General features: G+C 43.2%; 1 protein-coding gene across 10 annotated transcripts in view; it reads left to right on the top strand.

Annotated features, from left to right (window-relative positions):
• LOC126872886 (uncharacterized) overlaps positions 1-23044 on the top strand; it is a 186479-nt gene extending 163435 nt beyond the window's left edge. For 5 of the 10 annotated variants that reach the window (XM_050633179.1, XM_050633111.1, XM_050633169.1 and 2 more), the window contains 19 exons: positions 366-627; positions 1492-1643; positions 2990-3099; positions 9782-9979; positions 11668-11760; positions 12068-12304; positions 13293-13373; positions 13967-14116; positions 14655-14675; positions 14820-15087; positions 15249-15644; positions 15745-15885; positions 15964-16154; positions 16386-16619; positions 17114-17599; positions 17819-18001; positions 18083-18185; positions 18293-18427; positions 19225-23044. In XM_050633179.1, the coding sequence (XP_050489136.1) occupies positions 366-627; positions 1492-1643; positions 2990-3099; positions 9782-9979; positions 11668-11760; positions 12068-12304; positions 13293-13373; positions 13967-14116; positions 14655-14675; positions 14820-15087; positions 15249-15644; positions 15745-15885; positions 15964-16154; positions 16386-16619; positions 17114-17599; positions 17819-18001; positions 18083-18185; positions 18293-18427; positions 19225-19337 (3554 nt within the window). In that variant the 3' untranslated portion in view covers positions 19338-23044. Of the gene's footprint in view, positions 1-365; positions 628-1491; positions 1644-2989; positions 3100-9781; positions 9980-11667; positions 11761-12067; positions 12305-13292; positions 13374-13966; positions 14117-14654; positions 14676-14819; positions 15088-15248; positions 15645-15744; positions 15886-15963; positions 16155-16385; positions 16620-17113; positions 17600-17818; positions 18002-18082; positions 18186-18292; positions 18428-18890; positions 18967-19224 lie in introns of all 10 variants that reach the window. The other 5 variants (XR_007692234.1, XM_050633116.1, XM_050633141.1 and 2 more) reach the window with 5 other exon arrangements.
• Positions 23045-24725: the final 1681 nt, after the last annotated feature.

Genomic DNA, 24725 nt, shown 5'->3' with positions numbered 1-24725 from the left:
GAATATCGTGTATAGGTTTCCTTAAAACGATCAAAAACCATACGATTTATCCTACCTATCGTTCGTCTAAACAAGATTATTCGAGAAAAATCTTTTCAAAACGTTTTAAAACTGCGATTTTAGTTATATATATAATACGTTTATATTTACGCGAGTTTGCCAATATTTCCTCACTTTCGTATTCGTTATATAGCGCTAGTTTAATTTTCAATAAAGTGGCTTTCGACTCGTGCCGCATCGAAATTCACAAATACGAGTGCATATCTCTATACTTGTTGGATAAAATGAAATTTACCATGTAGTTTCGCCCGAAATATCCAGAAAAAGAGGTCGACGTTTTATCAGGAGCAATATTTTATTCGCAGCTTCCGGCTCTGGATCGGTGATAGGAAGGGATCCACTTCCGCCGAGAGCTGTCAGCACTTCGCAACTAGCACAAAGAACGCAAACGCAACCACCGGCGACCGTCTCTACTCTTCCACTGCCGAGGAGTAACGCCACGCACAGACAACCCTTGCCGCTTCATCAATCCACTCCTCAATCGATCAGACAATCGGAAAACGATATGACTAACTCGCAATTATTGCGTGCCGCCAGCAGCGGCGACATTGGAACCGGATCTGCCATGTGAGTACCATGTTTCGATATTCCGATATATTTGTCGAAACGTTCGAATCGAAAGACCGGATAGGAGAAAAGCGAAAAGGAAAATTACACGGGGATTCGAAGACATAAACGTGCTAGAAAAATAATAGATAAATTTGATGTTAATACGATATGACGTAAACTTAGAAATAACGTGGATTACTGTTCAAAGATGAAATAGACAGATGAGAAACGCTCTTACGTTGTCTTCGCGTTGTAGAAGAATTCTTTTCGCGGAAAACATTCCGCGAACGCGAAGATTGTGGCGTGAATATTACTCGCGATCAACGAGGTCGAGATTCTTGGCGAAAAGCACAAAGTCGGTATGGGAATTTCCTCGGTGACACATTTTTCTCGGCTGTTTCACGCCGCGCCGTAAGAAGTATGCGCGTGCAACTAGCGTATGCTTTGGGACGATGCGCGCAGCCAATTCTCCTCTGGTTGCGTTTGTTCTTAAAACTATCCCGATTCGTCCGGCAAACATTTTTCAATGGCTCGAGAATCGACGCGTGAACCAATTTTTTATTTATCGTAATGTTTACAAGTAAAAGCAGCGTGTAATTTAATCGAGAATACGATTCGCTTCTGTCGCATTCCTGATATTTCGTCTATGTTATTATCTTCGTTGTATCATGTCTTCGTATATTCGGTTATTAATCATTACGCAGTTACGATACCAAATACAATGTATACGACGCTAACGTGAATCGTACGCAAAGTACGAGTAGATTAATTGGAAATAAGGAAAGAGGAACTTTAATGATCAGAGAAATGTAGCGGTAATGAGAGATTACGAATAAGACAAAACGATGACTTAATATTCAATTTTCAATTTCAAAATTGCAGGTTGAATAACAACGACGGAAAGGACATAAGATTAACATCTCCCAGCGGCCACGCTACTCAACGGTTGATGAGTCCGGCTTTGAGGGTCGTTTCCTTGAACGACCATAGAGTTTCCAGCCCTAGCGACAGCGATATACGAGTTCATAGTCCAAGTAAGAATATGCGTTTGTACGTTAAGCATTCGCCATTCTATTCGTTCGATTTTGAGATTTCTTTCATTCGCTCGACTTTTCCGATTCTCCGATTACTCGATATCTTGTAATTTTCCATGTACCTCCGACTAAATTCTTCGATCTTCGAGTACTAATACCTCTTTAAACTATCGTATACGTTTCTACCACTGTCTCGGCACATTTCTCCAACTCGTTTAAACACGAGTACTCGTTGAATCTGTTCTAAATCGTCTCGAACACTTGTCACGCCCAGCGAAACTTTAGCCAACTTCGTTCGCGCTTTTCGATAAATTTGCCCCACCCCATTCGTTCCGCTTCACGAATATCGTTCCACGTTAAATTCAATTCATTCGAGTCCTGTTGAAAGGACGCAATCGTCGTTCGATTCCAAACGGGGAATAAACCGATCTGGAACTTCGAAAGAAGCAGCAGGCGCACGATCGAGTCGCGGTTTCGAAGAATTCATATCGGAAAGCGAGCAAGAAGCTTGCAAGCTCTCCGAAAAGAACGCGGTTTTGGCGATGGAGGTTTACCGTGCTGTTAAGATTAATTGTTCGAAGGTGCGCTCGGGCGGCCCGGCTAACTTTCTTCCATGCTTACCAGCTGCGAGATATTCGTCCGGAGAATTAAAGAGACTGCCGTTATAAGCGACCCGCGAGGAACAGGTTTAACCTTTCGCCCCACTTCTCTATATCTTCTTTTATCCGCAGATATGGCGGGGAAAGAATTTTATTTGATCTTCTACGTGGAAGATCCAGAAAGCATAAAGACGGAATTAAAACCGTCGATAACGATAAACGACAAATGTACGATACAAATTATTCGTCATGCTCTTTTGCGAAAGCGAAGATAACCACCGCGCTAGATAGAAATTTGCGGAAAATGATTTTCATGTGTGCGCGTGTGGAGCACGTCGGATACGTTGTAATACCTAGCGTAATATCGTGGTTAAAATCCAGGCAAATACATTATCGAACAAACATTAGCGAGAATAGCCGATGCTCGAGTCCGAACAGTGGTTAAGCGATATCGAGTCAATATTTAGCTCGTACCAAATTCTTGCCTGGGTCGGTATCGCGAATATTAACCGCCGCTTTGTGCGTTTTTATCTGGCCAGCTCGGGAAGCATATGAAACGATGCTTTTTCTCGTACGATTAAAGGGAAAGCCAGTCTCTCTTATCGTCGATATTCCCACGAGCACTTGTTCGGCCGCATGTATATTTCCCTTGTTGGAAAATTACTAGCGACGATATAGAAGACTTCTAGATTTAAATCCAAGAGGAGTAAAAATAAGCGCTCGCAAACTCCTTTCATTTGCTCACAGTCGAGAGGAAAATGGTGAGTCCGATCGGCCGAGAGGTGGACCGCGGCGGGGGCACGGCTGGTAGGCAGAATCAACGCGTATGGGAGTGCAACGAGTTGCTGCACAAAAGGGTGAGTGAAAGACAGTTTGGCGCAAGCGAAACCTTCGAGTTGATTGGCATGGCGAAGCATGGAAAGAGAAAGGAATCTAACGTAACGACACGGCTTCGACTGATTAGCCGCTTTTTTCACACTCTCCTCCTTCCCCTCCTTTTCTGTTTACCGCTTTCCTCTTCCCACTGCGTAATTGCAACTCCGTTTCTTTATATTTCACGCGTACGTACACACCATTAGTGTCACGCGACAAGCAAGCAAGCACGTATACGGTTTGTTCGAGCTCTGTCCCGCGAGCGTGCAGTAGTCCGCATTATCGTCCTAGCATGCAAATTCCACTAGTTGGATTAACTAAAACGTTGCCTAGGGCGAGCCGACGATTTCGCAGCGCCTACGCCACGCCGATACAATTAATCGCGAACGCGTTTCGGTTCTCAGGGTTATCGCACCTGGCGGCAACGCTCGAGATGATCGGCGCTCGACCAGTTGCAAGTGCAATTCGTTCTTGCTTAGAAACTCGACGATTTCAATTCGTTTAACGTTTATCGTCCTAATAACCTCCGGTAGATTCTGGCGCGCTAATCGTAGATCGTTTAGGAACCACCACCTACACAGGTTGTCCGCTAAGGCGTAAAATGTGAGAACGTAGAGCCGCGGTTTACAACGAAACGCTTGTTATCAAGCGTCACGATACGCTGGTCGTGTTAAAGTTTCGCTTTACGCGTGGCCGTGGCCTGTCGCGTTATCGCCTTTGGTTGGTCGACTAGGTCGTTAAGAGACACGTGAATCGATGATCCTTGGAGCGCTACACTCTGTAGCTGATACTTACTCGATTCGGTAGGCACGCTATCTCTCCAAGATCATGAACAATTAGTTAATTAGATTCCTTCGATTACAGGTGGGACGATAATATCTTAATTGTTTCTGCGTTTCCAATTTCAAGATTTGGTAAATAGATTTAGCAGCGCTGTTTTGTCTTTGAACCCATATTCGGATAGCTCAGGAAAATTGAATGGGCACTCTGTTACATTTTCTATACTTTTCTGACGTTTACACGTTACATTCGCTTCGACGATTAGCGATACGCAAATACCAGAAGACCACTCTTTGCAATTAGAGCAATTGGAAACTTACAAAGGTCTGGTAAAACGTACTACCACCTAGACTCGTGGTAAACTCGCATATCCAAATCGGTTTCGAAAAAACCGATTCGAAGCTAATGCTTCCGATCGAGGGCCATTGTGACTCCATATCGGAAAAGTTAGCGACGATACTGGTACTACGAGAAGAGATACCTCCCATGAAAGACAGCGGATCAAAGTTTTCTTTCGATATCTCGTGTCAGGAAAAACGTCTGATCGAGCAGATCCGGGGAGTGGAGAGCGCAAGTTCGACGTGTGGAAAGTGTTCGGAACGGAACAGTCCAGAGGGAGCGATATCCATTATGGAAAAGGACAACCGGCACGCCCGAAGGAACCGCTGAAAGCCATTGAAACTCGCGAATGTACGCGTACGCTTCCCTTTGGGCTAGAAATCCAACTCTACTGGTTCTACACGATGTAAACGGGCCGGTATCCAACCACCACAAAGAAAGAACGATCGAACCGCGTCCGTTTGATGCAGAGTTTACAAGCATTTTCATTAGCGCAGCCTGCTTGTCCCAGAAATTCATTAGCATACGCGAGCGGCAGCAGCAGCAACGCGGAGTTGTTTTATCGCGTACGTGTCGTTGGCATTCCTGCTGACTACGCGGCGTTCGCTCCTAGAAATTTCGTCGGCTGCAATTAATGCCTTAATACTATCGCCAATTTCCCATCGCAGACTCCGCGGTAAAATATTACGTATCTTTTCTACGCTAGAACCGTTATAGACTTCGTCAAACTTTCCCAACTGTATGTTTCCTCGATCGATTGCCTTCGCGAGAGATTACTTTAATCGGCGCAATTCGAACGACATCTCCGTCGTACGATCGAAAGATAATTTCATCGATTACAGTTCCCGGGTCTATCACAAGGTTTCTGCTAATCCGTAGCTACCATAGATCTTTGTACCTCATACCAGAAGTTGCTTCTTTGAATAATCTGCTATAATAATAACGATTATGATAACGTTGCAAGACATAAGGTAACGCAGACCCGTTTCAAGAAAGCACACCTTCGAGATCATACTAATTCCTCCTGCAAGAAGCAACCGTTCGCGTTCGGTCGATCTACGAAATGATCTTTTATCCTCGATTCCGCTTCCATTCTATCGGAAATTTGTCGTTTTGCGATTCTGCGATCTTCCGCTTAGCACATACGTATTACGCAAGTCGTTGTCGTTTTGTCGAGCTTTCTTTACTGACCGACGTTAGTATTCGGAACAATCGGCATTGCCTGACCTTTTGTCGCAAATATCTTGCGTAACAAAGATATGCTTCAACTTGTTATTGTCTGGCTTTGCTTCGCAGTCTTTAACCGTTCACAAATACCGAACGCATCAATTTTGAAACTTCGAAGCGAAATATGGCAAGCGTGAATTTGAAATCCTATCGAAATTAATTGCATTTGTCGTCCCGTGAAATTTATGCGAAGAATCGGGCACTTCGTAGATAGAGAATTAGAAACTTTGGACGTCTATCTAGTCTTCTCGTCTTTCTTTCCAATCGAGAAAAAATAATACCGTATCTGTAACTTACTCCGCGTGAAAACGCGTATCTCTTACTTTTATACGTTACACGAGACTTTCAACGTGAAGCTGTTTCGCGTGTGTCGAAGGAATTCTAGAATATTCTGTCGCGTTTGAAAATACGAATCGAAGCGTACAGAAAATCGAGTGCCAGCTCCTTCGAATCGTCTCTTTATTTGGAGGCTGCAGGACACAGACTATCGACAAAGTAGCGACGCGAGTGTCGTTCTCTCGCTGTCGTTACTTCCATGCAAAGGAACAGAGTGATTGAAACGGTGGTACACTAGTCTCCGGCGAAGAGAAAAAGGATGAAAAATATTCAAGGAGAAGGAAAAGGAGAAAGAGAAGAAGAAGAAGGAGAAGGAAAAGGAGAAAAAGAAGAAGAAGAAGAAGAAGAAGAAGAAGACGACGATGAAGAGGAGGAGGAACGGCGAGAGCAGACCAAAAGGGATGAGTGGGAAAGAGGATTAAGAAAACCGAGGGCCAGGGTCGATCCTGCATACGGTCAGCGGTGGTCAGCAAGGGCACCGTGCCAGGGGACTGCGGACGGACTTTAAGCTGCCTCCACAATCGAGGCAACTCGAATAGAGCGTTGGGACAAGCGTTATATCGTTGGTTACATATCTCGCGGAGTTTCCTTGTTTCGATCCTCCTCTTGAGCGATACGATGGAGAGGACTCTCGAGGAGGTTCGAGCTTAATTAAGTCCGCTAATTTGAAGATTCCAGCCTTTCTTTGCTTTCGATTCGCTATTAACGCGATTTCGAGAATATTTGCCATGAATCTGGAATAGCGAGCGTATTGATGTTTGCTTTACTTTTGAAACTCCGTTCAGTGCTATTTCGTTAAAAGGCTATGTAAATTCTAGCAACTTTATACAGAGGATACGAGAAATATACAGGAAGAGAATACAAACGTATAAACAATTTCGATAAACGCGATTATCAACGTTGTATTTAAACAGTTTTTATCCATAAGGATAAAAGGAAGCGGAGTTCGCGTTTCTTAAAATGGAAGTTTCCGCGAGTTTCCCGGCAAAAGTAGCCGTTACGTCGAAATAAGATCGTTCCGAAAGCGAGGACACTGGAGAACGGCGATATCAGCCAAAGAAGATTCTCTGAACCGTTAAAAGCTCGCACAACTCTGGAAACTTAAAAGTCTCGGGTCTCTAGAAGGTCTTAATCTCGATGGCTCCGAAGGTTTGAAAGTCGAGGAATTTTCGAGTTTCTTAGGGCAAATCGAAAATCTCGGTTGCCTTTGGAACGGTTTGCAGTACACCGCGTGTGTGTAATCGCGGAAAGAAGTTTTAAAGGTTCTTTGCGCATCCGGGCACTTGGAGATAGTTGGGAAAAATACGAATACCCTGCGCGAGCAACAATGGTGGCTGAAATAATTGGAGTAGGTATCGGCATATATACGTTAAGTTTGATAGGACGTACAGTCTTTTAAGAAATTTTACGAACGCGAATTTGAACATCCACTATCTTCAAATTTCTAAATACAGATACCACCAGAACGGATACATCAGTAGTTTATTTTGTCCGTGTATCTAGGCTCGGTTGGCGAAACTTTAACGACCTTGGAACACACCTCTATCGTTATAATAGCTATCCGCACCTTTAAATCGAACAAACGAATTCAGAGAATATCTTGCAACAAGATTTCTACCAGCTCCACCGAATTACTTGTAACCATACTCTGATGCTTCTGGTATTGTATTTCGGTAGAACTATTTTAAGAGGTTCGATAACACGATCTTGCAATTATTTCGACAAACACAAAGTTCGATCATTTATCTCTCATTATCCGGCAACGAGATAAACGAAACGATTCGAAAACAGCAACAACAAAGAGGAAAAAATTGCGCAGAAACGGTTGGCAGGATCGCGCAAAGAGCCGGCATTTAAGCGGAACGTTATAATCAGATCTCGGTTATAAAGGCTGCCTTAACCGAGGGACATGGGCTCGCGTGGTCGAGGCGAAGCCAGCCAGATCTCAGGCAAAACATACAAAACGATAGCTCGACAAGCCGAGCAAGGAACCACGGTGCATGCCGGGTACTGTAGGAGTCGGTGAACAGGCGAGTCGATCAGACCGGGCATGACGCCAGTCTTCCAAAGTCTTCCTTCTACCTTCGCCACGCTCTCGCTACTCTCCATTGTGCTGGTTTCGTGTGTTCGCGATGTACGCCCGTCGATACGAAGCTTCTCCGACAACGTAGTTACTTTCCGCGCTCCTAAGCTTCGTTCCACCACGGTTTCCATAGGAAAGAGACGCGATTTTCCCATGGAACCTGCGACCAGGACCTCTTGAAACAGGGACGAGAATCGTTCGTAGAATCGGCGAAACGCGGTCTTCCACTGGTTCTACGCAGATCGATTTAAACGGAGATGAGACAGGTCGAAGGTTGAGGATCTACGTCTGCCGACGCAGTTTGCGTAAGTGATGTAAGCTTTGTCGTGGTGTGATTCGCGTTAGATGATTTGGAACAGGGTCGCAGCGCTTTCGACGACCCGAGATTTTGACTTTCCGCCACATTTTCTTTGCAATTTGATCGAATAGGTCAATGTCGAACGTTTTTAAGCGATTTGTTATAGTTTTCTGTAGGGATATCGTTGTTCTTGCGATTTCGCGCACAAGGGACGTCGCTTTCGTGCAAAGATAGAGGTTGGATATCGTCGTGGACTATTTAAGCCTGTGATCGATACCGATACTGTAAGAAGCGCCGGCGATCGATAGACCGTTACTCGTTAATTATGGAAACTGTAATAACGTAATTGGTTATTTATCGTTTGTATCTGTAGTTCCAAAATATTGATGCGACAATTTTACGTATACAGCCATCGCGTTTTAGTTGGTAGATATCGATAGATTCGTAGAATAAATTCGTAGATTTTAGTAAGACGCGTGGATTTTTGAAGCTTAGGTTCTTCGATGTCGTTCTTCGTTTCAATATCAACCGAGTACCGTTTAGTTTATGATTTACGATATCAAACAATTTTTGTATAATTTTATTTCTTGCACGCAGCATTCGATCGACGGAACGGCCTTGTTCAACGTCTGATATTTTATACGTTTTTTTTATTCTTTTTCATTCTTTCCATGCCAATCATACCAAAACGCTTCTTAATCACGCATCGTAAACGTAAAGGCCAAACGATTCTTTCGACTTGGCGTTTATACGTTTCGATTTTACACGGTGAAATAATTCGGTGTCAAATTCAACGGAAAAACATCGTGCCACGCGCAAATACGCGCGAACACGATGGTATTCGGTAAAACTTTGTTCGAACGCACTAATAACGATGTTTGTTTCGAATAATCCGTTATAACACGCGTACACATCTTTCGCCTTCGATTTTCACCTGAAAATCCTACTTTCGATCATCTCGCCAATTTACAGAGGTGTGTCAATTATTATTAGGCTTGATTTACCGTTTCTGCAATTTTGTTCATTTCCAGCACAAATATGTTATTTACTACTTCGCGATCCGCGTGTTCACGACGCGAAAAACGCACGAGTATCGTTTATCAAATTCATATATCGATCAATTATTTTCAACGTAGAGATTTCCTATTTCGTTGTAAAGCTAAACGATATTCTTCGTACTCGAACGTTTTCTCGTTATAGGTTATTTCCGTACTGGTCGGTTGAAATCGTAAGAGAAGCGGCATTAAACGAAATAAGCTTTCCAGTAAAAACTCGCTAAGCCTAATAACCTGCTCGCCTCTGTACAAGCAAACTTTCGAGTTTCCATCACCTTGTCACAACATACGCGACAAGTTAGTCGGCATAGATTTCCATCGGATCACCGTAAACTGCAGATTGCACGTAGAGCGTAGCGTTTTCAGAGCTCGATCGATCTTCTTGGTCGAGACGGGCCGCCGAGGGAACGGCGGTAACAACGCTAGATTCAAGGTTTTCGCGTTCACACCGAATTGTTCGCCAACGAACCAAGTTCGCCGCGAGGGGAGGCCGGAGGCCGGTGTTTGCGTACGCGCGATCGCTAACGAAAGATTGCATGACTCGACAGAGCAACGTCAGCTCCCAGCGAGCAGAGGGCGGCCGCAAGCTGCCGCAAGCCGCAACCCAGGGACTGGTTCGCGTGTCCGCCGGCGAACTCCTCGGCAGGACCCACGAGGAGTTGGTGCTCCTGCTGATCCAGCTACGCCGGCAGAACGCCACCATCTACAAAGCGATGGAGAATTGTCACATGGAGATCGAGGCACAGGTCCGAAGACATTTTCAGAAACAGAATCGTTGGGCCAACGGTAGCAGCTGCGACTGGGAACAATGGAGCCTGCGTCGACCGGTGGCGTCGTGGCTGGTGTCATTTTTCTCTCTTCGATGTCGCGATAGGCTTGCCTCCGTAACCAAGAACCGCTTTCGAGAAAAATTGTTCTCACAGAAGGAGATCTTAGTCGTTACGCGATAAAATCAGAATTCGGTAATACAATAAGAAAAATAAACCGACGGAAGAAGCTCCTGCGATTTGAACAACATTCTCGCAAACGATTCTCGTTATTTCACACAATTTTTCATGCGTCGTACTCGTCAAGTTTCGATTTTACCAAGGATTTTTTACAAGAATTTAGAAGCATTCGGGAGAAACTTCCTGAAAAGTTTTTGGAGATTCTCGACGATTCAAACGGAGACGGATGTTTTCACGAGGACCATCCGATAGGTGGTCGCGATCGAGAATCCTGTTGTACGCGCGAAAAATGCCGCGGAGCATGGCGAAGAACCGGTTTCAAGGACACGTTTCGAGAGAACGTCATTAGGATTGGAACTTTCTTCGAGAAAAAAATTCCGACGAGGCTTTGTTCTCTGCTGTGGCGTGTGTCTCGTCTTTTAGCGTGCCTTCTCAACGCGAATAGTCGATGTCTAGAATGTCGTATGAAATTTTGCCTTCTCGCGCGTTCTCCCGCGTTCTCCCGCGTTCTCCCGCGTTCTCGTCTACTTTGTACTCGTGTACTTTGATAAATGGTCTCTTTCCGCGTAGATCGCGTTTTCGGACGCAGAACGTCCGCCAACCTCTCCTCTCTGACGTTCGCCGTTCACCTCGCATCGAGAACGTCGTTGGTGTATTGGTTGCCCGCCAGAAATCGTATTACGTTTCCGCGCTGACCCTGACGAACGACTCGACCGTTTCCTTTTTCGCGATTCTCACGCCCTTGGGGCGTATTAAAAGTTTGAACGCGCTCAAACTCTCGTGTCATCCCGTTTTTTTTTCGCTGTTGCCTCTTTGTTGACGATGCTACGCGTTGGGAATGTTAGGTAAATTTGAAGAGACGCGCAGTGAAGCTGAAACGTGTTTCCGATCTCCACGTCGCGTCGTGCTAGTTTACGTTCAAGTTTAGCATACGCCGTAGCATAGTCCGTGTTTCGTGGGTTTAGCATGGCGCACTCGGTGAAAGTAAATTTATCCGTGTGTTGCGCGGAGTGTGCGAACATACGTTTCGCAGGTTCTGTTCTAAACGTCTCCTTTGATCGTCTACAGATTACGCGAGCTTGTGTATCATTCTGCAAACATACCGATATTCTCTGTCGTTTTTTCTCTCGCGACTTTTCGGTTTTGATTTTGCAAGCCCTTGCGCTTTTTCGATGCGTTTACGTTCCTTCTTTGATTTTCGAACCTTTCTTCTCGGATCGCAAGGAAACAGGGTCAAAGTTTTTCGTAAAATAATGAAAACATGCGAACGTTTCTTCGAGTAAAGTACTAATTACACGAGTGATTGCGAACAGAGTGTCGGCCTTCCTCGCATTGTTGATCAAATATCGCGACTGCGTCAGCAAAACAGAATGCGCTGTCCGCAAGACACGAGCGTGCACCATTAGGCGAAAAGACCCATAGACACTGTGAAGCGTGGAAATTTGCCAGGTGTCACATTTAAAGTGGCATTCTTCTGTGACCCGCAGGCTAGATTGGCAGAGCTCGATACTCCGCGACGATTGGAGAACCTTCAGAAACTCGAGGAACTAAAGAAGCATCTGATGGATCTCGAAAAGCAGGTAAAACTCGCTTTCCACTTTTTCCCCCGGTATCTCTATTGGCCAAGCGAAAACTCGTGAATTTTTATCATCGGTAACGAGCCGATCCGACTAAGATTCGCTGAATATTTCTATTCGAAAGACGCAAGTTGCGCGATAAATTAACAAAACGAAATTCGTTCTCCGGCCGGTTCTCTGGTGCTTGATTATTCCGTTCGAGTCGTCGAGGGCCGAGTTTTTCGAGCGTAACCTGAGCTAATTGAGAAACTTGGAAGCAAGGCGATCGAAGCTCGTAAATTCAATGGGTCTCGTATATTTTGTCACAAAGTACGAGAAGGGCAAGCCGCTAGTGAACCTCGTGGACAACATGGTGAAGTTGGGCTCCCTCTACAATCGCAACACTGCCAATGGGACCAACATCTTCTCGGGTTCTCGACACGACCTAGCACACGACAATTCGAGGGATCATCGTCTGGAATTCAATCAGAAGGTGCAGGAGCAACGTTTGCTCGCCGAGGAACGTAGAGATTGGGACCGATTAAGTCCCGATCACGGACAATTACAGGTATCGATTTCCCTCGATTGTTTAGATGACACGGTACGCGTATAACAGTCGTTTAATTCAGTTAGCCAAAGTATCGGTGAAACGAGAATCTGTTCACGCGAAATACTGTTCGCGCTTAATTTAATAACTGAGACATGGAAAGTAACGTTCTAAACTTGAAAATATAAGGTTCCATAAAGCGTCACGAGGACCTTGGCGTGCAAAAATACTTGAGTCAACGCCTCGCGTCTATCGCAACCCTAGCTTACGCTCGGTGAAGAAGAACGCAATTACCCGACGACGAGATCCCGCATTTCCTTCGCCTAGCTCGCATTGCTAACCGTGTTTCCCGCTTCGTAACAAATAGCACGAAAGAAACGGCGTCTCGGTGTTGTGGGAAAATTTGCTCTCTAGAGAAAATAGCTGAAACGTCGAAAGGAACGGTTGAGTTTAGCCGGGGGAAGAGAGCAGTGGAAGATCGACAGAAACAGGAGGTTTCGTTAAAAGTATATCGAGAATTATTCGCCCCTTTGTATCCGCACGGCGTAATAAATACTTGCTTTCCAAGCATTCCGTAACGGACGCGCGCGTGCATTTTGCTCAAATTGCGTTACGAGAGAAAACGTCGCGATAAATACGAATTACACACCGCCAAGTCCCATAACGGTGCATAATACCAACGTGAAAATCAGAGAGGTAAAGCAGGAGACGACGTGGGTTGAAAAAACGCGCGGGAAAATTACGAACCCGACATCGAATACAGTTAACGTTTGTTGCACGCAGTTGGCTGCGTGCGATGAGATGTTACGTTAAAAATCGCGATTATACGTAGGTACGCAGGCGCGTGTTTTTCTCGTTTCTTTCCTTTTCGACGATCCGCGATTACGACACGGTGTGGCCATAGCTCATTGTAGCGGAATGGTAATTCCGGTTGAAACGCGACTCCTTGGTCGCTCGACTGGAAAGCAAAACTTCAAGGTTAACTCACCACGTCGCTTCTGTGTCGTAGGCCAAGGTGCAGCAGCTCTACAAACTGGATCGCCTGCTTCAGGAGGAATCCGGAACGCTTCACAGTCTTCAGCAAGACAAGGCGAGTAACGCGATCTCCGATCTTCTACCGTGAAAACGCGCCCGACCTTCTCCGCTTTCCTTTCTTCCATTCGTTTTCAAACTAGTCTTTGACAGATCGTTCTTCAGCGTTTTCGAATCGTCGTGGACGGAACGTGTCCGACGAGCGTTGAACATATCAGACGTGATATACCGTTCGAATTGAAGCCATAGCGCGCATCGTGTGACGGTGAACGTACAGCGTACAGTGAACGCGTGTTGCGTTTAACAGTGGAACAGATTATCCGACGCAGAATCGTAAAAAAATTGTAAATTATCCGCTATGTCCAGATCCGAGAGAGATTTGATCGTAGAGTGAGAAAAGGAGCGCTACGTAAAAATGTTGGTATAAAAATATTTAGATACATCTGTCAACGGCGATATCTGGAAGATGAAAAAGTCATTTCTTTTGGGATACGAAGAAATTGACCAATTTTACCAAATATTTCGTAAAATCGAATTCCATCGATGAATTATTTTTATCCTATCTGGTGGCTTTCCAACAGTTATTATCTTCGAGTCGGTCGGGCCAAATCAGTTTTCCAGCGTATTGAACTTTCTCGATTTCGATTACAGGAGATTCTGGAAAAAGCTCTAGGTGGTCTCCGACATAAACTGCAGGGCAGCAGAAGCAATTTGGTGGAAGCAGAGAGATACAGAAAGCAGCAGCTCCTTCTGGAAAAAGAGCTGAGCAGAGTGAGAGTGTTGCTGGCACACAACTCCAAGGTACGAACTTTAAAGCGTTCTGTAGGCTCTTGGAATCGCGGTTTGTCCTCGATCAGCGAACATCAGGCTAGAAGGAAGGAAAATTAAAGGAGAAAAAGTTTGACGTAAAATAGACGCCGCCGTCCTGATTCGTCCGTTCGGGAAACAAAAAAGTTGCTATCGGGAACAATTTTTAAGTTTCAACGACAGACGCTACTTGATCGCGAATAGTTTCGGCAGATTCCCACGCACGGCGAAACTTTAATCGGTTTTATGCGAATTTCCATTCGACGACGGAGGTGGCGGATTCAATCGGGAAGTTTTCTTTCGCCGGAATAAATTCCGGCGATCTATTCTTCGGAGAACGGGAAGTTGCTCGTGGTTTTCGCCCCGCGAAAAGTAATCGGGGTTTCTCCGTTTCGCATTTTCGAAGAAAGTCCGACGAATTGGACGCTGGTCTTTTACTATGTAGAAGTAGAAGAATAGCGAGCACGCATCGCGCGCTTCGTTCTCCAAGGAACTGATTTGCCTGATTTAATCGTCGATTCGTTGTTTCCAGGTAAAGCCGGTATTCTTCCAGGTAAATCGATCAAAACACAGAAATAGATAGATTTCCGTTTCGTTGACCGTTCTGTTCGCATTTTCGTTCTCGACGAAACTTTTAGCTTCTTAACTCTGTTCCTGTAAAGGCAACGAATAATCTTCCCGTATCTTTGCCTTTCAGAAACTCGAGGAAACGGTCGCGGAAAATGCGAGATTGGAACAAGACCTGGTGGTGCTGCGACAGAAGCTGCAAGCATCGAGGAGGTATGCAGGAAATATGACCAGAGACACTTCGGCCACGACTGGCCCTCTCGAAGCAGAATTGAGAAGAGTTCAACAATTGGTCGGGGATCTACAGAGACAACGAAAGGAATTGAGCATTCAAGTTAGACAGTTAACGGAGAAGTCACACAGTCTGGTGCAACAGATTCGACCGCAACCTACTTCTGGTAAGCCGAATCGTTGTTTTTGAGAAGTACGAAGATCGTTTGAAACGTTGAACTTCGAAAAACGTTGAAAGCGTGACACAGCCTACGTTTGAAAATAATAAGAACCAAAGTATATCGCGAGATGAGGTAAATGAGATTTCGTTCTTACGTTACCAACGCAGCTCCTCAAGTGCACCAACCAAAGAAACGAACGCAAAACTCTTGGTTGGAGACCGATCTTGATTCTGGGATAACTCTGGACCACGGTTTGGATTCGCCATCGAGCCCTGCGCTGTCCTCGTCGCCTCGTGGCAAGCAGAACGGTGGACCGTATCCGCATTTCAGTTCACCGATACAGATCAAAGACTCGCCCCCCACGAATCGTCAGCAGACAAACCTACAATCGTACCCTCAGTCGCCGCAGAATCATATTTCCTCGCTTTCCCCTCAGTTACGAGAACAGATTCAACAACATCAGTTGAAGCAACAGCTTCTAAAGGATCAAATGCAGGGAAAAGGAAGCCTGATGCAAGCGAACGTTTCTCCGTTATACGTCAACACGGAGTCTAGAATTCACGGTAAGCGCAAAACACATATGATCTTAACCTAACGGAATTATCTTTTGGCAAAAGTTTCTCTCATCGTCCATCAATCGTATAATACGTTCAACTGATTCAGAGAACAACAGACAAGACGAAAACTTGACGAATGGTACGATTCCTCCGCCGGAGTACGTTCCACCTCCTCCGCCGCCACCCTTGGCCGAAGAAACGTTACTAAACGATAATTACAGACAAAACGAGGACAACAAGTTCGCCGGTAAGTGAAGCAATAACGCGAAACTAACAGACCTTAACACAACAGCGATCGATGTTTCGCGATAATAACGTTTTCAAGGTTTAATCCACAACCGTGAGAAACAAGAGATTAAGACCGTGCGAATCGTGAAACGGGAATCGGAAAGACGGCAAAGAGATCGAGGAGACAGAACTGGAAACATTGGAATTCCATTAACGAACGGGCTTCAGGCGCCTGGAGGTGCCAAGAGATTGTGCGACGATGATTTAGAAGGTTCTCAGAAGTTCGAGGTAATTTCTTCGAGTTTTCCACGATTCCATTTACTGCGTTCGATCGATATAATTTATATTCGCCGTGGTAAAATATTTCTATATCTTATCATGGTACAAGTAACGATTAAAGAAAGACTTTCTGTCAGTTTATTTCGAGCCTGAGTAGCGGGTAACAAACGGTTGACAAACGATCGACGATGTCGCAGCTTTGATTTTATTTTGCTCTATTTTCGATCGATTTATTCTTAGAAGGCTCAATTGGGAAAGGTGGTAGAAGAGTCGCCGATGATTCACGCTCAAAGCACAGTCCAGCTGACGGATTTGGACGACGTGCAGTTCCAAAGAAGCATGTCCTTACCGAGAGGTTTCGGCGGACAGCGGCAACAGCAGCCCGAGATTCATCAGGTTCCGGTAGTGCCTCCTCCCAGAAGCGACAGCATGCACGCTCTGAGAACCATGCTAGCCAGACGAAATAAAGTCAGGGTAAGTTAACCACGCGTTACCGACTTCTCCCTATTCGCCTTTTTCGATACGGATATGTCAATTAACCGACGAACTAATAAGATTTATTCCTCATTACCTTTCCCCGATAAATCTTTCGTCGTGCTAATATTATATTTTTTGTTTTCGTACGATGTAATCTATGTATACTAAACCTTTTTTTTTTTTTTTGCATGCCACTTGCAATTTTTCGATGTTTTTGACATACAAAATCCAAAACGCGAATCACCAAATTTTACTTGTTTCGTCGTAATATTTGTGCATTCTGATTTTGAGATAGAGACATTCGCATTCAGCGCCGGAACACAGTATCGCCAGAGTACCAGCATCAACTACGTATAGGATACATATGATTTCATACATTTTCTTCATTTTCTCTGTTTTCGTTGGTTTCGCCTTTCACCCCTCCGTGATGCCTTATTTTGTTCGGCCCTCGTTTCGTCACCCTCCGTTATTCTGCTTGCCGATCAACGCAGTTCGAAACTCAAGATGGAAGCTCGGACAGTACTCTGTCGCCGTATACGGAGAGCCTCGCTTCGAGTTCGCACGTGCCTATGAGCTCGCCGAATTACTCGACCAGTCCGTCCTATAGCCCCAGCCAGCAGAATTATCCGATTAAACCGAACCATCATCAGCCGCCGTACTACCCACCGTACAGACACTACGAGAATCCATTGAGAAACGAGAGCATCCCGGAGCCGGTGAGTCCGGAGTTGTTGTCACCGACGAACCTCGAAGGCCAGGACAGAATGTTCGGTTCGTCGTTGAACGTGAACGCGTCGAACTCGCCGCAATTGTCGCCCATTTTCAAGAGCGAGGCGGCGAAACAGATCATCAAGGAGATGACGGAGAAAAAGATCGAGGGGCCGAGGCGCAGGCAAATTCCCCGCGAGAAAAGACGACACTATACCGTGTCCAGTAGCAAACCCATTCTCGATCTAGAAGACACCTTCTCGAAGATGGTATCGTTTATTTTTGTATTTTATGTTTTCATATTTCTCCTCGTTGTCTTCCTCGTTCACGTACATTCGTTTAATTTCCTTTTTCTTTTCCTTTGTTGATTCCGTTTTTGTCATACCTTCGTTTTGTCGTTTTTTTTTTTTGGCGTCGTTTTGTCGTGTTGCGTGTGTCGTTGAAGTAAAGCGCGCGGTCGATATAGAAGCGTTTTTGATGTTCCCTAGGGAATGGGAAGAGCCAGAGATGATCTTGATATGGAACGAGCGCTCAGGCCGAGGATCAACGCTCCGGATGTCGTAAGATCGACTTTGAGTCACAAAGAGCTGAAGTATAACGAGAGTACCATCGATCAGCTGCTAGGAACGCCCAACAAGATCGTGATCCCTGAAAGATATATCCCTGAACAGGTGAGAAATTTACGACGTAAATACAGTTTGTACGCCACTGTATCGATGCTTTGGTATAACGTTGAAACAATCGCGTTCCAGACGCCGGAATTAACTGCGGAGGAACAAGAGCAACGATTGAAGAAAGCCGAAGCGATAAGAAAGATGCTGTCGGAAACAACCGTGACTGCGCCAGATGGAAGCGGTATGCATCCGTGCAACTTCGTTTTAACGACAAATTAGTTTTTAAGTTAATGGAAGATCGCAAATATTAAATAGTCACGCGAATCGTTATCTCGTTATCTCTTTCAGACGATAATATCAATATCGAACAATCAGACAGCTTGAAGAGAAAAGTAGTGGAAGAGAAACGGCAAAGAGATCACATTTTGCAACTGAATCAAATTTTGGCCAAGCAAGTTATGGAAAAGAGCAAGATGGTGGCGGGTACGTCGCAGTTTGTTATAAATAAATAGTTTATTGGTTTGATTTATTCTGCTTGTATCTAATATATAGCGACTAGTGGTGTGACAGCATGAACAATGTTTAGGTAGACTTTCGTGCCTTCTGCTATTTCCTAGTGCGGAAGGCTTACGCTTATTCGATTCGTTCGTTGTATATTTTATAACGGAACCGGACGAATATCGTCACCTATCGATCGAAATGAATTGCTTATTTTTATCGGCAATTAGCGATAGTATTTAGACTCGGGATACTTGATTGTTTAAGAATTTGACAGTTCCGTACATAAGACGTTGGAAATGTTTTTCATTGGCATGCGCCGTCATGAATATTTTTATTTCGACTATGTAATTAATTTCCTCGTTGAAAGTTTTATCGATGTGAGATATACGTACATCGTTGTGTCATATGTAGTGAGCGTTGTTTGGATTGTTTGTGCTGTGTATAGGTAACCAGGCACACTGACTGACATGCTTCCTCCATCTTCCCATATAGGACACGCACATCATATTATCGTTTCTCAGGTTTGTTTATATTTTTCTTTCATCTTCTTCTTCATTTTTTTTTCTACATTACTACCCTTCATACATCCTTTCCTCGATTAATTTCCATTTTCCTCGGTAATCTTATCTGATATGGAACGTTCGTTGGAAAAGTAAATTAATCGTTCGAAAATCTTGAAGAAATTTCTATAACAAATACAAATACATAAACCTCGAGTTTAAAAAATCCTGCTGCGAGTTTTTCACATTGATTTGACGTTAACTTCTCCGCTTTAACAGTGAAAGCACTGGCCACTCTTCCTTTGAAGACCGAATCGAGCTTAGAAGACGAGGATCTCTCGCCCGTAACACCATTACCGCTCTATCAACAAAGAGAGAATTATTACTCGTAAGGTGATCAAGGTCGTTATTGTCCATCGGACATAGCTGTCAAATACAGGTCCTTTTAGCACAAAAGAGAAAACTCTACTGCCAGCCCGGAACAACAGAGAAACAAACATCTTTCCTCGTGTAACGTTTTATCAAATTTCATAACAGACGACTGACTCGTCTGATACTTGCTATTACGATTATATAAAAAGTAAAGAAAACGATGTTTTTTTTTTTTATTTGCGTGAATATTGTACATAATCATGGATTAAATAAACTGATAATAAATAGCTGTTCTCTGGATCGTCGATAAGGACTAGCAGTATAATGGGTGTCGAACAGAATTAGGTGAATGATATTTATAGAAGAAAATAGTAAATATTCGAATGATTATTTCAATTCTTTGTCTAATTTTTTATTACATGCTCTTTTTTAATGGATTTTTGTTTGATTTCGTTCGTAATAAGTATCGTCTGATTTAATCGACTAACGAAAAATAACTTGTATTTGCTATTTTCTACTTGAAGCGTTTTATCGTTTAATCGAGACAGGATGGTTTCAAGTTTCGATGCGCCTAAGACTTTAATCGTCGTCCATCCTTGGATTACCGAATCTGCATTAAGAATACATACTTCTGTTCCACGGTTTCGCGAGATATTTGTATTCAAAGGATGCTTCTATTCGTATTTATACATTTTTTAACGATAAATACACGAAACATATAAAATTCCGTCGTCGTAAAATTAAAGACTAATTACGAAGCCTATATTCTATAATCGTAAATGTTGCTCCAACGTAAAACGTTCTAGTAATAAATATTCTGATGCCATCTTGCTTGACGCCATTCTGACTCGATGTTTACTCTTCTACCCGAAGAGAATGCTTCCACGAGTTTCTATCACTAGCAATAATAATAAATTAAGAAACGATCGCACAATGCGACTCATTTAACGAATGACTGTAATCGAATTCCTTTAATTCGTGCGAATGCCATTAGCTAGAGAAAGAGAATCGAGTATAGGGATAAAATAAGTACCCACTCAGAGATATAGTTAATCAGAGAGTTCGGCTAACTATAAACAGCTGGAAGAATCAAGTACACTTTATATCTCGCCTTTATTTCTCGTGCTACCTTACGAAAAATTTCTATATCGCAGTTTTATCAAACTATAAATTCCTCCAAGTATTACCATTCCTACGTAATTTCTTTTTCTTCTTTTATCAAATCTATCCTTTTGCAAGTTTTTCGTTAATACAGGTGAAAATGAAAGAAGCTTTATACGCGTATATGGGTCGAATTCAGTGAAATTTGTCTGTTACGCAAAGTCGTGCTTCGCAAACTCGTCCTTTCGCAAATACTTCTTCGAGTTTACGTTTACGTTACAGTAACGTCAATCAACAACAAATAATTTATTGTATCTGTACATATTGCAACGAGTTCGGGAATCATCGGTTTAAGTCATCCGCGAATTTACGTAAGAGAAACGAGCATATTAGCGATAAGGTAAAAAGAATAAGGTAAAACTTAAGGTTGAATTTACGGTAGATGCTACGAGCGGCGCAACATAGTTAAACATTAATAAAGATCGCTATAAGTAACGATCGCATTGAACTGACTGAGACTAGAGTGGATTTATAGTGTGAAACACCGATCGAGGATATATGAAATTTTAAATAAGTTCTTCGAACGTCTCTCTGTGTGCTTTAAACTTTGTTTTTAACGTGCGAGATATGATCGAGTCGTTGCAGTGAAACGTTTATTGTCAACGTTATCGTCGCGTAACGATGTACAGCAGTCGTATAAGTAGATGAATTAACGCTTGTTTCAATCAAAAATAATGTAAGACGTTACAAATTAAACAACATATTTCTTAATACGGAATGATGTATAAATAACCGATTGATTTTCATTGTCAATAACTTTTAAACAAAATAAAGACAATAGTCTTTTAATACAAGTCATTAATACAGTTTATCGATACCTGGAAATTCTGTACAGAACATGATTCTATTATCCAGACGTTGTACAAAGAAACAATCGAAACAATTCCGTCAGGCTTAAGAAAGTCTTAAAGTAAGAACTTTAAAGCAATCACGAAAGATTAAGTTAATACCGTTTAGTAATCTAGTAAAAAATGAAATAAAATATCTAATGACTCGTTTTAACGGACCTTTAATTCCTTTAATCGTACCGTTCTAAGCGTATATTATATGTCGCGTTTTTTACAAATAAGAGAACGATACTTGATGCAACATTGCGATTATTTTCTACAAGTTCGATCGGTAGTTTCATTCGTAGATCTGCTCCAACTTCGACGCGATCAAACGCATGGATTTATACGACGCACGAATCACTCGAACACTCGCCACTCTATTCGATACTTTTCTTACCAACTTCTTCATACGGATGCATACGTTTGACCGACGTTGAATCGTCTGTAATTTAAGGAACATGTAACATATACATCTGTACGTTTGGGAGGCGTCCTGTAACATCGTTCTTCGTGAATCGTTTACGCCGCTTTTGACGTTTCCGAGCAGCGTGTATTATATTTTTCCGAGGTCGACTCTCGTGTTTGTCACCCGAGATTGTCCAACGTATTGTCCAATAATATGAGAAAAAAGGACGACCTCGAAAGTGCGACTAGATAAGTTCCATAAAAGTGTCTAGCATCGTATCCATTCGATGGAAATTTAATCGAAACTTAATTCTTTGAAGCGGGAATTGAATTCGTTGATATCATTTTAATCAAAGACTAAACGGGTTTTTCGGGATTATCGATCTCTCTTTTTATCTAGGTCGTTCAGATTAGATATTATCGAACAGTGAACGACATAAATAACAAAGTCTTCGTAACGTAGCAGAAAATGCTAAGCAACGCTTCAAAGGACTAAGAAGTAAGGCAGCGTTGAGACGCGAAGCGTCGCAAAAGCGTGCTAATGTTCGTAAGCTATCGTGTACGGTCGCAATCTGTTAAAATGCTTAGACGATTCGGAACGACGAGAGCGTTCGAGCGAAATCGAAGAGTGCCAAATTACACTCGCAAAAGCAGATCGATCGCGAAACGCGGCAACTGCTCGTCAATTAAACGAGGAAGAATAAAAGAAGCGGAAACCAGCGAGACTAACGCGCAGCACAAACGATTAAATCTAAGGATCTCCCCTCGACGACTGTCAACCCCGAGAAACGTATCTCGCTAATCACGCTAATTAATAGTAGAAATGCGTTACTATTATCGAGAACTCTTCGGTCCACAGGCATCGACATTAGGAATAGTTTTTTACGATACGATGATCCGTGTACGATGTAGAATACACGGTGAAACCAACGATCGAATCGCGATCGCTCCTTCGGGAAGCGAATAGGTCGAGAAAAAGAGCTTAGCTCGTAAAGAGTAGCCGTTTCAGGCAATCGGTACCATCGTGCCCTTTTTAAGAACGTTCCTCTGTGGATGGAGTACAATTCCAGCGCGAATCATCGCGGACGTTGAAGGCAAAAGTTCGGGGAAGAAAGGACGATACGTTCGTTCATCGCTGCAAACTCCTCGTTCGACGTCCGATTGGTCCATGGTACCTGAGAAATCAGCGACAGGTTGGTTTCTGCGGTTACCACTGCGCCAGGCGGATTGTTAGAGCGACGTAAACACCGAAACGCTATTGTAAAAGAAAACTACTGTGGAAACAGGAACTGTTATTGTTACACGAATAAAATAAAATCCATATTACATGAGCCGAGATTCTTCTTTTACCTTCTACGTAAAATTCGAAACCTTGACTCAAACGTTCGTTGTATCTTTCAGGTACTTTTGAAAGGAATATTCTAAAATTACGAGTACTTGCGTCCTCTTAACAACAACGATGTCTTACAACGTTCCAGGCACGAGTTTATTTTGAAGAAAAGATTTAGTTTGTTTTCGATTGCATTCGACTTTGCCGTCGGCTTATTCTCTCAAGATAATGAGATGAAATTAATAAAATTGCTACGCGTTAATATATCGCGGACACGTAAAACACGTTTAGATACAAAATGCTATAACTTTCGATTGGCTAACGACGCGCGTTTGATCGATGAAAGCTAACGAATTAATATGCAAATGATAATGAAAATTTCAATTTTGAGACAAGTATCTCTCGATGAATTATTGTGTAATTACGATATCATATAAGTAACAGAAAACTTGAACAGGAAATGAGATGAAAAAGATGGAAGTACAGGTAATCCTAGTGTCTGATCGACCGTCTCCCTCTCGGAAAATACTCTCAATTTTATACATGCGATACAATGAAAATTCGAATACACCGAGAATTTTGAGAAAGAGCGTGTAAAAGATACGATCAATCTGTATTGCGACTTGCGACTTACAAGTTAACAAGGTATCCGTAAATGAAGAAGGATGAAAGCAAAGAGTGTGAGAGAAGGACAGGATGGGAACAAAGGGATCGATGATGAATCGGAGAAGGAGAAGAGTCGGTTGATCCGAAAAGCGAGACATCAGCTGTGACGAATCGTGATCGTCGCGTGATTGTCCCCCTCGTGGTTGACGGGAGGCAGAGGGTCGACGAACCAACCAATCGTGCCAGGCCTTTGTAGGTCTTGCACCTGAATCCTAATGAGGCCCACCTGGGTATATATGAGAGCTTAACACTCGGCCGAAGCCACGATTTTTCTGAGTTACCCGCTTGTCGCGAAGGTGAGTCCTCCTCTCTTTACTTCTCTGTCAACGTCGCTTCAAGCAGCTCCCCTTTGTGTCTGCTTTAACGTCGATTTTAACTCTCCTTCTTACGTTTCTTTTTTGACAATTCGCATTTTGTATCGCGATCTCGATAAATATTTCCCTCTGTACTTTTATCGCACTGCGTAATATTCATTTTAATACTTGACGATCCGATCGATGTCCTAAGTACTAAAACTTTGTAACTAGAAAACGACAAAATGTTCAGCCGTTACAACGCATTTCTACAACTACGTGACACGTCGTTGTAGACGTTACAAGTTTGATACATAGTTTCGTTCAGATACTCAAATACTCTACCGTACATAAAAATAGGCCGTTGATAACTTTTATTATTAATTATGCTCGTCCAATAATATCGTCGAGTCGAAACTAAACGATCTGTCGATATTTATACCAAGTGCCTGGAATTTCGTGGCAATCGTTGACACGTTACGTGGCCTGCGGTTCTCTCGCTTTGTTTCCATTTTCTTTTTTCTCTTTCGTCGATCTGCAACTCGAAGGCCAGTCTGCATAGGATTTCAACGAGTCGAAAGATTTCCAACAGTCTCATTTTCGAAAAACTTAACGATAAGACCCGAAGATTTAATTGTCATCGTTTCTTCGTTATTCGATATCGATGCTTGTTAGATAGACGTAATGTACATAACAAAGATGAATAAGAAAGAATTAGTTTCG

The sequence above is a fragment of the Bombus huntii genome, chromosome 2, assembly GCF_024542735.1.
Source record: "Bombus huntii isolate Logan2020A chromosome 2, iyBomHunt1.1, whole genome shotgun sequence".
NCBI classification, from domain to species: domain Eukaryota; kingdom Metazoa; phylum Arthropoda; class Insecta; order Hymenoptera; family Apidae; genus Bombus; species Bombus huntii.
The sequence above is the reverse complement of the archived record's forward strand: the minus strand, read 5'-3'. Positions and strand labels throughout refer to the sequence as shown.